Source organism: Amaranthus tricolor, chromosome 7 (genome assembly GCF_026212465.1).
Source record: "Amaranthus tricolor cultivar Red isolate AtriRed21 chromosome 7, ASM2621246v1, whole genome shotgun sequence".
Lineage (NCBI taxonomy): Eukaryota > Viridiplantae > Streptophyta > Magnoliopsida > Caryophyllales > Amaranthaceae > Amaranthus > Amaranthus tricolor.
The window spans coordinates 28,322,674-28,338,615 of record NC_080053.1 but is presented as its reverse complement, the minus strand read 5'-3'; the positions used below and the strand labels follow the sequence as shown (position 1 = coordinate 28,338,615).

The 15,942-nt window shown below is 29.6% G+C and overlaps 1 protein-coding gene across 1 annotated transcript; it reads right to left on the bottom strand.

Moving 5' to 3' along the window:
- Window positions 1–4,035: 4,035 nt before the first annotated feature.
- Window positions 4,036–5,632, bottom strand: LOC130818207 (serine/threonine-protein kinase WAG1-like). Its single transcript, XM_057684282.1, has one exon. It carries the CDS (start codon window positions 5,562–5,564, stop codon window positions 4,212–4,214), a length of 1,353 nt encoding a protein of 450 aa, XP_057540265.1. The 5' UTR covers window positions 5,565–5,632; the 3' UTR covers window positions 4,036–4,211.
- Between the last annotated feature and the right edge of the window lie 10,310 nt (window positions 5,633–15,942).

Sequence of the window (15,942 nt, the reverse complement as noted above, 5' to 3'; positions counted from 1 at the left end):
TGAGACCCTTTAACTTTAAATACCAATATAGCAATTGTACGCCTTACATATGCTCAAAATCAGTCCCCCCGATACATAAGAGTAAAATATTAAATCTTATCTAGCCATCTTGTCGTCTCTAAGCTAATGTTGAATTATGGAGTTGGACAGATTAAATAAGCAATGCAGAATGAAGAAGTACAATGTACCCAACCTGAATATGATACTTTAAAATTTAGAGGCATAGAAATGTTGGTTGTTGAGGAACTCAATTAATTGGCATTTCAATCATATTGTTGGTCAGTCAAGATTTTGAGCCTGTCAATATTATCACAGAATTCAGATCAGTAAATGTTTTACTCATGTTATGGAGCAACATTCCTATAACCCTGCAAGATATGGTCCATTGATAGCCCTTAAACATACCATGAACCAATACTTCAATTTAACTTTGCCTGATTTTGTTATAACAAACGTAATAAAGATAAACCGAAAACAATAACGGAAAATTATCAATGGTACTTTTAAGCTTTTGCACTTTATCAATGGTACCCCTAAGTTTTTTCGATTATCAATGGTACCCTCGTGTTATTGAGCGTTTTACAACCGTAAACTTTTCTAATTTTTTCCGTCCAAATTCCTTCAAAACCATTAAGTTTTTTCTTTTTCTTTTATTTTTCAACTTAAAACATTAAAAAAAATAAAAGAAAAAGAAAAAAAGTTAACGGTACTTTTGGACGGAAAAAATTTAGAAAAGGTTACAGTTGTAAAACGCTCAATAACACGAGGGTACCATTGATAATCGAAAAAACTTAGGGATACCATTGATAAAGTGCAAAAGCTTAGAAGTACCATTGATAATTTCCTAACAATAAATATCACATATAGATTTAACGTTAATCATAACAATATGTCAGCTACATCCACGTACAGACTGGCGCGACCGTCAATTAGCAAGGGCAAAGCGGGCTATCACCTATGACCCCAAATTTTTTAAGGTCCAAAATTATATATAATGTATATTTTTTGCTTTGAAATATGAGTTATAGGGTGTTTTTTAAAAATAGTTAAAATATCAACAATACAAAACAAAAAAAAGTATCAAATAATACGCCTTATGTTTTTTAGGGTCCTTTTTATCTTTCGCTCTAAGATTCAAAACAGAACAAGACCGCCCTGCAGACAGGAAATATAATTTAGTATTATGTGAAGAGTGAGTCGAATACTAATGCAAATAGGTTTAGGCTGATTCTAAAACCAATAACAAAAAGATCAAATATATATGAAAATTCATCCGGATATCTGCAAAGCAAACTCATATTATTACAGATTTCATTCATTTTCAGTTGATGTTTACGGTTGTAGCTAGAGGTGTTCATTCAGATCATCAGAACGATTACGAGTTTGGTGTTTAAATGTAGAGTTAAATCAAATCCATTTATAAGTCCGATCAAATCGGATTAAGATGCAAGGTCAGATAAATTAAATCACCAAATTTATTTTAAACATCTCTAGTTATGACGACACAAAAAGGATGATAAAAGTATTTAAATATAGTCATGGTGTAAAATAAATGCTTTAATGTAGAGTCATGGTGTAAAATAAATACTTTATGGAAGGAAAAATTAGCTTATATGTTAAAATTGTTAGTCGGATAGATTTTAGGTCATGTTATTTTCGATTAGATCAACTAAAAGCGGTGTCAATTTTGGGTTGGTAAATTTTCCGATTGAGTTTAAATTGACTTAAATGGGTCAAGAGTTTTTAAAAATAATTTCTTATTATTAAATTTTTTCCAAATCAAATGCTGACACATAGGGAGGAACCTAGGAGAAATTGTCAATTAATTATACATTTACAATATGGTTATATTGGTCTGCACTTTTTTAAATGTGACTTTTTTAAATGTTAATATATATTCGGAGAAATACGAGATGTACACAGTTTATAAGCTAAGAATATATCATTTTAAAATCATATGACAAGAGGAGAAACGCTATTTTTTTTTACCAACAATTCAGTTTTTAATCGGTCATACTATCTCAAAACCATATGACAACGACAGAAAGAGCTCTAATGCTTTATAAAGTAAAGTGTACACATCATTTTTAAATCATGGATTTAATGCGAGACAAATCATCCCAACAAATACAAAAATAAATTCAAACAAACATTATTCATCTTACTCACTATATTCGGATAAACAAGGATTTAACAAGAAAAAAAAAATATATTTCAAACAATTTAAAAGTCTCAAGTTGTGCTTAGAATTTTGGTAGAATTTTCTAATAATTGAAGTTGGTGATTATAATGAAAAGTCATCAAATTAGTCTTTAATTGATAAAAATGGAAGAACAATTTTAATAATTTTTATTCTCATTATTATATGTCATCTCAATCCAATTTTTTAGCGGTAATTTAGTGAAATATCAAGTAGCATATAAATTTAGTGGGTTACTCTTAATACAACATTATTTTAAAAAAGACGTACTTTATCAAATTTATGTGTAGTTAATTTTACTCTTATCCATAATTTAGTATATCAAAACGAATTTAGAAAATGACAAATAAAAGGTTTTCATGGATTCCCTACTTTTTGTTGTTGTTTATCTTTGATTAAACTTGTATTTGTCAATGGATGGCAGGAACAAACAATTGAGATTGATTAAACAATACATCCCGACAAAGAGCTATTTCATGTTTTTATTTGACATACACTATTTTTATGTTTTTAGAAAAAAAATTTAGAACTTCTTTTTTTTACTTATTGTATAAGGTCGACTTGATTTTGATATGATTTAAATTTCGACTTAGATAGATGTATATTTATAATTGTTGGGAGTAATTTTGTGACTTTTTTCCTTTTTTTTCGACATAAATCTTAGAAATTCAAACGTTTATCTTTATTAAGAATGAAACAAAATTTTGGTTTTTATTCTTTTTGAAAGTGTATAGAATACTTTTTATGTACCTTTGATACATACTCCCTCCTATTTACTACAAGTGTCCCATTTGGTTTATACACTCTATCCAATGCATTTATTTAATTCTTAATATCTCTAATTGTGTGTAATTAAAAATTATGAAAAGTTGATATAAATAATTATTGCATCGAGAAGAATCAAACAAGATCATACTTGACTCTATTTAAACTTATAAATTAATAATAAAATGCAAATTAAGAGTAAGAGATGAACAGTGCCCAAAAAGTAAATGGGACACTCATAGAGAATAGGAGGAAGTAATATTTAAAAAGTTCACACTTCTCACATTGATTTGTATTATGTAGCAAATTTAAAAATTTTGTGGACATTTTTGTTCAGTATGTTGGATTTTGACATGTTTGTTCAATATGTTGACCGTAATAGGATATATGGACATTTTTTGGATAAAATGTAGGGAAGTGGAATTTCATAGATTCTTCATTCTATACATCATTACATTGTACTTATCCAATGCTTAAATCCTAAGCAAAACTTTTGTGAATGTTTAAATCCTAATTGCAAGGTTCCCTTAACTCATAACTGCTTCTAGTATTTAATGGTGGTTCTTCATTTATATCCTTTTAATTATTACAAATTCTTAAATGAAATTGTCTCGTGGTGAGACTATTTTTATTGATTAATTTAAGAGATCTGATTGAACTAAAATCTAATTTATTTTAGTTTAAACATGTATTACTTTTCTCATAAAATTTTTAAATTTGATTTTTACTGTCTCCACCTACTAACCCAATTCCTTAAATTGATAAAGTTAACTTATATACATCCAACTCCACCCTTAATCTATATATTAAAATACATTTTATAGGTAAGTTCTAATTAATGGCAGTTAATGCTTTTCAATTAAATGTTGAATTATTTTTTTAACTCATAATAATACCAATCACATGAACTTTAACTAATATGATTGGAGTATTATTTTGAGATCTAGAATTTTCCAACATGCATATTCATGTACAAAATAATTACATTATGATCAAATTATACAATTATTTGTCCAATTTAAGAAATTAACCAAAAAAAATCAAGAAATAAGAAAAAAAAATTATACCCATTTTTCCAAAAAATTTCTCATTTTTGTATATCATATACATAAAACTATGAAAATACATATGATCCAAAATTTTTATGTATAAAAAAGTAAAAACTTGCAAAATTTTTATCATCATACATCTCATTCCTTTCTTTATACAACACTTTTTTTGTATTTCAAAAACTATATAAATCATGTTAATAATAATTACTCCTATTATTATTATTAACAATACCACAACTATTACTACTATAATTATGTGAAACCTTAGATCCTTTATTTTTCTTCAATAAAAAAGTCAACCCCTTCCACCACCACTTCCTCCTTCTATGGATCCCGCTCACGTGACTCTTACTCTTCCTCACGAGCCCTCCACGTACTTCCGGTGGCCGGTAACTCCGTATTAACGCCCACTTAACGCCGTTAAAAAACGGATGTTTCTTAATCTCAGCTGCTCCTCTTGTGGACCCCATTCTCTTACTTGGATCCTTAATTAAAAGCTTTTCAATTAAATCTTTAACGGCTAACATTTCCTTATCATCCTCCGTTAAAGCATTAAACTTCATATCCCTTGACGACGCTATATTCCGTAACGTCGTTTCTTTATTCACCCCTTTAAACGGCGTCGTACCATAAATCAGCTCGTAAATCAAAACCCCAAACGCCCACCAATCGACGGCGTTACCATGCCCGTTACCGTTAACTAACTCCGGTGCTAAATACTCGTGGGTCCCAACACATGATTTTGAAAATGCACCAGTGGGCTCCACAACAAATTCCCCAAAGTGAATCTTCGGAACGACGTCGGATTTAAAACAAAGATCAAAATCAGATAACATAATATGTCCATCTTCTTTTAACAAAATATTTTCCGGTTTAAGATCACGATAAACAATCCCAAGCGAATGAAGATATTCCAAAGCAATCAAAACTTCAGCAGCATAAAACTTAACCGCTTGAATCGGTAATCGGTAATTAGGTTGTTTTCTAAGAAGAGAATGAAGATCTCCACCAGAACAATAATCAATCAAAAGACAAGTATAATGAGAAACTTCAATATGCGCATAAAGTGTAGGTAAAAAAGGATGATCAAGTAAACTCAGAATTTCAGATTCAGTTTGAATATCGAACAATTTTTTCGGCGAAATCAAATCTTTATCAACAACTTTAAGAGCAAAATAAGAATTAGGGTTTGAATTAGGGTAATCCTTGATTCGACAAAGAAAAACTCGTCCTAGATTACCGGTACCGAGATGACGAATCAGTTTAAGATGATGTAGATGAAGGCGATTATCAGGGGAGAGATTTTTAGCGGAACGGATAGCGGACCAATGTGGATCGTGTTTTCGGTGTGGTCTAATTTGGTTGGGATGGTGGTGGTTTGAAGGACTGGAGGCGGTGGAAATGCGTTCGTTGAAGCTTAGCGTGAGACTGGAGCGAGCTAAGCTGCTGCGAGCGCTGGATGATGCGAAGGTTCGGTCGGTAATGGTGGAAGTGAAGCTGAAATCCAGATCGGTGTCATGGGAATAATAGAAGGTATCGTCGTCCATTGAAGAGGAGCTTTTTTTGTTTTGGGTGGTTTTTTTGGATGTGTTTGTATATGGAAAAGGGAGGGTGTTTTGGGTTTATATAGTAGTGGGAGGAAATATTAGGGGGAGGGAAATGGGTTTTAAAATGAGAGTTGACTTAATGTGGAAAGAGGAGATTGGTGAAAAAATGAAAATTTAAAAGGGGTTTGACTAACTAAGTTTTCTATCTGTCTCGCTAAATTTATTTTAAAATGAGAGTTAGAATTAATAGCTATTTGACAAAAAAAGTTTGAAAAAAATAAAAGTAAAAATTGTGGGATAACGAGAGAAATATTTAATTATGTTGAAAAAGTAAATTAAATTTGTGAATGAAAATTATGAAAAAGTAAATTAAATTTTTGAATAAAAATAAAAATTGTTAAATTAGATAAAAAAAAATTAAACAAAATTTCTTACTATCTTCTATGCACATAAAGAATGACACGTTGAAATCCTTGCTAGAAGAAGGACATCGTGTTCATACTGATGTAACATTGGTAGATAAGTTGAAAATTTTAGAGTCTTTGTCTAGAGGATAGACATGTGTTCATATTGATGTAACATTGGGAGATAAGTCGAAAATTTTAGGGTCTGTTTAATAGATAATACCAAAAATCATTTTCGTCAAAAAAAATTTAATACATTTAGTAAGACAAAGTTAAATAAAAGTGATCTTAAAAAAAAAAGTTAAATAAAAGTGGGTTTTTAAAAAAAAGTGGATGAAATTTAAGTGGGTGGTTCGGGGAATTGAAGGCGGTTACTGACATTGAGGGCATCTTTGGGGACAATGTAGCGCTAGTGTTGGTCCACTGTCAATTCTACAATCTTTTATCTTACCTTGTTTATTAAGTTTATTAATGTGAGTAATATTTTTAAATTATCGTTAAAAAGTATGTAATTTATTAATTATAACGGCATAAGTTTAGCTTAAGAGTTATAATTGCTATAAATTGAAAAGTATAATATATATTATTGAATTTTAGTCATTGGTATTTTAAATAAACTTTAACTCATCTTAATTACCATTATCACTCTTAGCTAAGCTAATTAACTCAAATTACCAAAACTAAATTTCCTTGCATTTGCTTCCCCTCCATCCTCCTTCTTTCCTATCAATTTAGGTAATATGGGTTAATAGGGTTAATTTGATAGTTCGAGTGATTTAGGTTAGTTAAGAGTGAGAGTGAAAGGTAATTAAGTTAAATCCAAAATAATTTATAAATGACCAAATTCTTACAGCTGTAGTTTATAAATAATTTCTTATTACATACTCCCTTCGAACCAATCTAGATGTCCCATTTGCTTGGGCACGGTTATTAAGGATGGTATGGGGTTCATTAAAAAGGGTAAATAGTGAAGTAAGGTATATGGGGTATATTTTGTAATTACTTGTGTGAATTAAAGATATTTAAGTAAAAAAAGATAGACAAAAATAAAAATAGAACAACTAAAAAAACTTTACCAAATAAAAAAATGGGACAACTAAATTGATGGTCGTCTTTTGTTTTCATTCATATGAAATATTTGACTCCCACTATTTACATGTTGAATTAATTGTCTAATACTTATAGGGCGTTTTATCCAACTTTAATAAATAAAGTCAAACACTTTATACATGTCCAGCAGTTACCATAACGGGACCCACATGGAAAGATGAATAGGAAGTGTCTACCACGTGGTCAACAAAACCCTACATTGTCGCTTAATAATATTTACAACCTATTCTTCAAAGACCCTTTATTTCAACACATAAATCATAAATATAATGATAATAATTTCTCCAATGTCATAAACTGTACTTTAAAACAATAGTTATGGATCGCCAGATCACCACCCATTTGCCTCTCCTGCATAATTTACCAATAATACTTTCATTAAGCTATGCAATAAATGCTCACATTATTTACTTCCTTTCTTCCTTCTGCTCGTTCTATTTGTTTTTTTTATATATATTAAATTATAAATAATTTAAATAGTTAAAAAATTAATATATAATTAAACGATTGAAACAACATTGTATTTGACTATATTTTCTATCACACATTAATCATTAATATAAAATAAGATTAAATAATAACTAGTGTCAATAACCATAATGTAATAAATATTTCAGAACAAAGAAAGTATTAGACTATATTGACTTCTTTGAAGGACGTAACAAAAAAGTAACACTATCTTTTTTAATAGACCGTCTCATGAAATTTGCCTAATTTTAATTACATTTTTAAAAAAAATTTCCTCTATAAAATTAATTTATCTTTTTATCTCATTTATACATCATTTTTTATTTTTCTATACTATATTCTTTTTTACTACTTTTTTTTTTATTTTCAACATATTTATACTTGAGACTGTTTCATTAAACTAGATGAAGTATATTTAAACGAACATCAATATCTCAAGCTTGGATTATATGTCCCTCTTTCCATAAGACCGTTAATTTGTCAACAAGAAATGTGCCTGGCACAAGAATCTTGTGCTTGTAAGGAATCCTATGGTTTATTTTCTACTTATTTATTAGCCAAAATCGATAATTAACTTTTCTCTTAAAATTTTAAATTACTATGTTGATTGCTAACTAAAAACAAGTGATTTTGAGTTTCTGCCATTTTCTATAAGAATAAATTTATATACTAGTTAGTATCAACCAAATAAAAGTCAAAATAAATAATCTTAGCCCTAGTTAATTTTCTTCAAATAAATACTTTTTCTACATAAAATTTTAAATGAGTTACTAAAACCCTTAATTAAGTTACACTAGTTCAATTCTAATCACCACCTACAAAAACAACTAATTCTCGTTTTTTCTTGTTGGTTGGAGAATTCGACCTTATTCCAAAATTTAAAGAAAAGTTAAAAAAAATTCGATTCTCACAATTAAAAAAAAAATTTATGTACAACTTTGATCTATATAATCTAGCAATTTCTAATTAAACTTTAACAATAACTTATTTACATATGTTGCTCTCAAACATAATTGGACTAAGCTAAAGAAATTTGTGTAAACTAATATGTAATCGTAAATTTATTGTAATTGTGTAAATTAAAATGATCATGTCAAAAACTAAATCGAGGCATGACCATGTGACCACAAGGTGTTTATGTTATATGCCTTAATTAATGTGGATATATAATAATAATAATAATAATAATAATAATAATAATAATAATAATAATAATAATAATAATAATAATAATAATTATAATGATAATAATAATAATAATTATTATTATTATAAATAATAAAATAAAAATAATAATAATAAAAAAAATAATTCCATTTGAAGATGGATTATGATGAAATATAATGTGGGAAGTGCAAATAATTTGGTTCTCCAAATAGTAATGAATAGTTAATTAAGGAACATGGGATGGTATAAGTAGGTCCAATAATCACATGAACATTAAAAAATGTTCTTTTTTTCTTTAGCATAAGTTAACATCAAACATGATATGATCCCTCTTAAACACTAAAATTGTATTATTGATACATTAATATTTGTTATTATATTATGTCATGTTGTATGTTGCTTTGCTTCTCAACAATGGTGGCCCTAATTTTAAGTAAGCCCTAATAACCAATTTTCTTTTCTCATTTCATTTTTTTTGTCTACACCTTCATTTATAATATCTTTACATATTTTATGTCCTTTTCATATCTTAATTTTAGCTTTTTATGTGACACTTGAGGATGCTACATTTAATTTTTTCTTATAACACTTTTGGTTTAATGAATTTAATTAATGTTGTAAAAGAAAATCAAAGAGGTGTTCGGTTTAATTATAACCTTACATATATCGGAAACAGTCATTAAGAATAAGGTGTATGTGTTATGTCTTTGTCAACAAGAATGATGATGAATCTAATGGTTGAGGCGGCCTAAGAATATATAATATATTTAGTGTCGTTTAGGACTTATTTTGGGCTTTAAGCGATGATATAAAAAGCTCCTACTCAAAGATATAATATGTAAAAAAAATTATTTTACAAGTTTTTAAAATTAATAGTTAGTAAGAACTTTTTATATCAAACAGTTAAAACATTACAAACTATAGTCTATATGGTGATGGTCGCTTGAACAATCATGTGGTACGAACGATCGAGTATTTTTTGATACAAATTCTTCGATTTATTAGATCTTTTACAATCAATTTTTTCAACACTTCATTCTTGATGAGACGAGTAGTTGAAATTCGGGAAAAAAAAAAGAAATGAAAATTAAACAGGAAAAATATGCTTGAAAAAAGTCAAATCAGATATTTATAGCGAGCGAGCAAAATACTGAAAATTTTCAATAATTTTTCCTAATAATAATAATAATAATAATGGACTTTTCAACTCGGCATGTGGCTAATAGTCATTTTTTTGTCACTTATAGGCTTAAGGATGATAGGAAAGCTAGCTTCATTATATAGCTTGGCTCTTTTTGGTGTTTGGTTTTTTTGTTGGTTTTTGGTGTAGTTTGTTTGCCTCTCTTTCGTGTTAAGGGAGGTATTTTTTCTTTTTGTAGTTTAGGTTGTAAATGTTTTTTTTAGAGTTAATATATTCTCTTAGTTACCAATAATAATAATAATAATAATAATAATAGTAATAATAATAATAAATAATGAGTTAAAAGAATAAAAAGAGATGATATAAACAACTTTTGTGAAGTTGAAGAGGCAATAAATAGTAGGAATTAAAATGCATGCATTTAAATGAAAAAGATGAGTTAGTTGATTAAGCTAACCTGGTAGCAGACATCCTCCTTTAATTTAGTTTTTAAAATGTATCCTCAAATACAATGTATCTTTAATTTCCATCCCCTAATCATTTAATTAGTTATTAATAAATACTTGTATTTTGTTTTCTTGGTAGTTATGCAATACTCCAATAATCAACTTCTTCTATATATTCTTAAGGTAGTTAAATCAATTCATTCAATTACTATTTTAATATTCCTATCCTTTCCTATTTAGGTCGCATCACTATTCACTCACATGTATATCTTATTATTATTATTATTATTATTATTATTATTATTATTATTTGGAAGTTGTCTAATCATTAAATGCATGACAAACCTATTAGTTGTGGCCACTGGTTAGTGTAGATGTTTTGATCCCCAAGTTTAGCTTCTAAAACATTAATAGACTACTCATATCAAAAAGGTGTATTTTCTTTTTAATTGAGTTTATTTGTTAAGAATTTTACAGTTATCAGTGGTCCGCTTGGGTGTTATAGATCATGTGGAGTTGAGAATCATGTAACAATTAGCACAGTTGTCTTGAAAAATTTGAAAGCCCTATGCAAAACTTTTATTTTGCGTCTTGTTTATAGTAAATATATTAATTTTATTAACAAACATACTATATTTCTTTGTTTATTAACCTTTTCATATACGGGAGAAAAAGGGGATTATGTGCGGTCGATCACCTCGCACACCTTCAAAGACCCCTCTGACAATTAGATATTTAACTGTCTAATTAATTAGTTATGTGGATTAATACTCTTCTGTCACAAACTCACACTCATTTACGCTCATTTATATTTGATTATTTATTCTAACAGCTCAACCATAGTTAAATTTGTGTTGGAATTATGTAGGTACTATCTTATTCATCATCAGAATTATTCACTGCTTTATTTCTTTGCATGACTCTTTATTTGAGGTCTCTTTGACTATATTTCTCCCGCCCTCTCTTTGAAAGGGGTACAAGTATGGTTTATTTGTCTTCACTTTCCCTGGACCTTGCTACTCAGTGAGAATTGAGTATGTGATACGGTATGCTATCATATGGTGTGCCACACTCATTTTGCATCATTTCAGATTATTTAAGCGTTTTTCGGTAAATAATGCAATCAAAGTTACAAGAACAATTTAGGGTTCTTTATAAACACTTTATAACATAAATATACTTTTGTATTTTTTGAATGCAAAACTTATTAGCAACGTTGATGGAATCTTTATCTTAAGACTAGACAGTTTGGGCTACACATTTGTCATTAGTGTTTGTAATATATTTAGCTAGATGTTTGTTACTTCTTGGCATGTTTTTCAAAAATCTAAAAATCTAAATATTCATATAATTCTAACCTCCTAATTGGTATACAACATAAAAGTACATTTTAGATTGAAGTATATGATATAGTTGCAAAAGATTTAAAATTTAGTTATAGAGGTCGTTTTATTGCTCTAAATATCTTTAAATTTGTATTTTCTAAAAAAACTACTTATTTGCATTATTGCATTGTTGGTATTCTTTGTTAGTAGTGATGGCCACGGTCCGGTTCCATTTGGAACCTGATTCGCACGTTCCGATTCCGAGCGGTTCCAAACGGTTCCTTGGCGGTTCATGAGGCGGTTCCGGCGGTTCCAACTCGCGGGTTGGGTAGGTCGGACCATCGTTTCCATTTTTATTTTTCCTTTAAATATAATATAAAAATACTATAATAATGCGGACGTACCTTTGATGATTACTTGATTATTAGCGAAATTCATTGCATGTCATCGTTATTAAAATATTTACTAAAAAGAATGAAAAAAATAAATTAATAAGAAACGATAAAGATGATTAATAAAAAAAGAGGGAAAAAATGGACTTGAACCTAGTACCCGAAGGAATACTAAGCTGCCTACGTATCCCGAAAGAATCAAAGCCCACGTAGTTCTTTGTCATACATTTTATTTGTAGTTGTTGAATGTTGATTGATCGTTATCCGATTGATCCTATTCGTCTTCGTCATCATCATCTGGTTGGTTAGATCATAGATGCTTCCGCTGACTCTCCTCCTGACGATGATGCAGATGTATCCATCATCATCCATGGATCATTATCGCTTTGATCATCATCGTTCTTTAGTCCTTGTGTTTGAAGCTCCGCTTGATCCCAATCTTTCTTGCAAACACATATTTGAATACTATGTGGAGCAAGACGAGATCTCTTTTCGTCTAAAACTCTTCTACCTGCACTAAAAGCAGACTCCGACGCAATCGTAGAAGCAGGAATTGCAAGGATATCCTTTGCAATTACTTTTATAGATTTTTCTTTCCACCATTCTAAAATATTATAGTTACCTTGGTCAATTTTAAGATAATCTAATTCTAAATATGAAGTGGAGGGTGAAGAAGATGATAATCCTACAAAACTATCATCTTGGCTTATTATGTTAGCTATTACGGAATTATAATAAGTGGGACGTGCCGAGACGCTAGCATGCCTAGACCTATCGCGACTTGGGTTATATACACTAGCATAGTAATCATAAAGTTCTGCTAAAAGTTTTTTACAAGTTCCAACATAATTATGTACATCACTAGGCGGGCGATCTAATGATTGGTAGTAAAATCCAATTACTTTGGTAAGGACTTCTGTCTTAAAACATGGGTCTAAAATTGTTGCAATTCCATAAATAAAAAAAAAATCAGTAAAATATGTCTTCCACTTGTCCATCATATCTGCAAGAATCGGCTTTAAATATGTGTTAGTATCATCATGCGAATGTTTAAGAAGATGATAAAAAATAGTAATACATTCACTTATTACTAAGTGGACGTTTGGTTCGTAAACATATGAAAAAATCTTAGTTGCGTGGTCATACGCTTCTAATATTTTCTGTACATCTATAGCTAATTCCCATGTGTCATCACTTATATAGCTATCTGTACACTCACTATAAAGTTGTGTTATAACTGGATGATAAGCAATCGCTTTTTTTAATAAATCGTGGGTTGAGCCCCAACGTGTAGGAGTATCTAATGACCAATACACTTTTTTTAGTTGATAATGGTCACATAATTGCTTATATCTTCTCTCTACCTGTCCAACTCTAAGCCACTTCACTATGTCTCTAATGGGATCTAATAAATCACTTAATTGTTTTATACCTGCTTGGCAAGATAAGTTTACTATATGAGCACAACAACGTACGTGTAATAATTTACCCCCAAGGATAAAACTAAATGCAGGTTCGTTATACAAAAGCTCGATGCATTTAATGTTGGCGGTTGCATTATCGGTAGAACAATAAAATATCTTATCTGACAAGTTCCATTCTTTACATATCTCTATTAATCTGTATTTTATGTTTTCACCCGTATGTCTTTCGAGCATTACCTCAAAAGCAATTATTTTTTTTTGAATAATTCAATTTTGATCTATCCAATGTGCTGTTACATACATATAAGCTTCTAGAATATATCAGTTGTTATGCTAACCTTACCATTAAAAGATTTAAACATTTCTACTAATTCATAGCACATTGATTCATATAATTTAATTGTGCGTCGTTTAAGAGTGTTTCTAGGGATTGCTCTATATTGTGGTTGCAAAGTTTTTCTAGTGTAATGCTCGTATGCCCTACTTTCACTGTGGTTAAATGGCAATTCATCACAAATTACATATTTAGAAAATTCATCAATCATATCATTACGATTATATTTAAAAGGCATACCTCCGCTGGGAATGTCCCACTGTCGGCTTCCGCTTATGGTCCCGCTGCCGCTTGCTTTATGAGTTTCTTTTGTGATTTCATACTTCTTTGCCAAATATTTGTTAAAAGATCCCGTACCACCACCTAACGCGTATTCACAAAACACAATAAATGAATTTTTAATACATTCTTGATTTATAAAATATGAATTTCATGTATCATGTATGTATTAAAAACTTAAAAAGTATTTACCTCTGGTGAAATTGTATGAAACTAAGGGATTTACTCCTTGACTTTCACAAATTTGACAAGTGCATAAGAAAACATCTAGATTCTCGGTTGGTTTTTTTGTAAAATACGACCACACATGTGAAACAGCTCTACCACTAGGAGCTGGCATTGCCGAAAAAGGTTGTTTTACTGGTTCATATTCATTTAAATTTAAATATAAAGACATACTCAAATACCACAATATATAAATAAATAATAATTTAAAATTTAATCAATTTGAAGAATAAAATTATAAAACTAACCTATAGTTTGGAAATTGACTCGTTTACCACGAGCTTGTCTTTGTTGTTGTTGTTGTTATAGTTGTTCTTCATGTGATTTTGTTGATGACTGTCGAGATCTATGTATCCCAATAGGGGTTGTTGGTTCCTCTTCTTGTTCTTCTTCTTCATCAATTTTTTTTCTCTTTCCACTTTTTCTGTATAATCGTGTAATTCTTAATCGTACCCTTCTGGATAATTTGGTTCATAATTATAATTACTAATCGAAGGTGTTGTTGATACCGACGGAGTTGAAGTGGCCTTTCTTTTGGAGTTAGAACCTCCCAATGATTTTGCCACTTTAGTAACTTTTTTAGATGCTTTTTTCAAAAAAGAAGACATGATAATATTGAAATAATAATGGAATTAAGAAATAAATAAATAATTAATAGACTAATTATGTAATTAACTAAATTAAGAAATAATTAAAAGACTAATTATGTAATTAAGAGAATAATTGCGTAATTAAGTAGAGAGAGTAGGAGAAGAGATGAGTTGTGAGTGAAAATGATTGAAAGTGATGTGTATTTATAGTAAAAATCACAACGGCTATTTTTTGGACGGTTCCAAAGAACTGTTGGGCCGGTTCCGGTTCCAAGGAACCATTGGGCTGGTTCACCCGGACCGGTTCCGGTTCCAAGGAACCTGTGGTCCGGGTGAACCGGCCCGTGATTCTTAGGTCCGGTTCAAGCAGTTTTTTCCGGCGGTTTCACGGTTCCGGCAACTTTATTTCCGGCTGCTTCATAGTTTCGTGGTTCGGGCCGGTTCGGAACTTGTCGCGAACGGTTCCGGTTCCGGGACAGTTTCAAGCGATTCGGGACCGGTTCGGTTCCGGGTAACCCGCTCTGTCGCCATCACTATTTGTTAGTTACTAGAACATTAGGTACCTTACTGACATGATTGTACACGTAGTTGTAAATGTGGCTGTTCAGGTGATATTTTTTTTAATTTATTCTTTTTGATTTTTTATTCATAGTTTATATTAATTTAAGTTAATTAATTTAATTAATAATCTAATTTGATTAATTTAATTTAATATGAATTATTATATATTAAAATTTATTTTTTGTTATATTATTTAAAAATTTATTTTTTGAATTAGATTATATTTTTAATATATCTTAATTAAACAGGAGAGCGAGACTAATAATGTGAATTATAATGAAAAGCACGAGAGAAAGGTAAATAGTGAGTCTTTTTATCGCAAGTGGGATATATAAAAATAATATTTTAAAAAGAAAACTTTAAATTTTTTTACCATCATTACATTGGTCTTACATATTCATTGAAGCAATAAACCTAATTACAAGACTATTTTATACTCTATCATAATAAGCCGCAATATATAAAATAAGCTTGAACATTAAATAGTGCCAAAAATCGTAATGTAGAAAGTA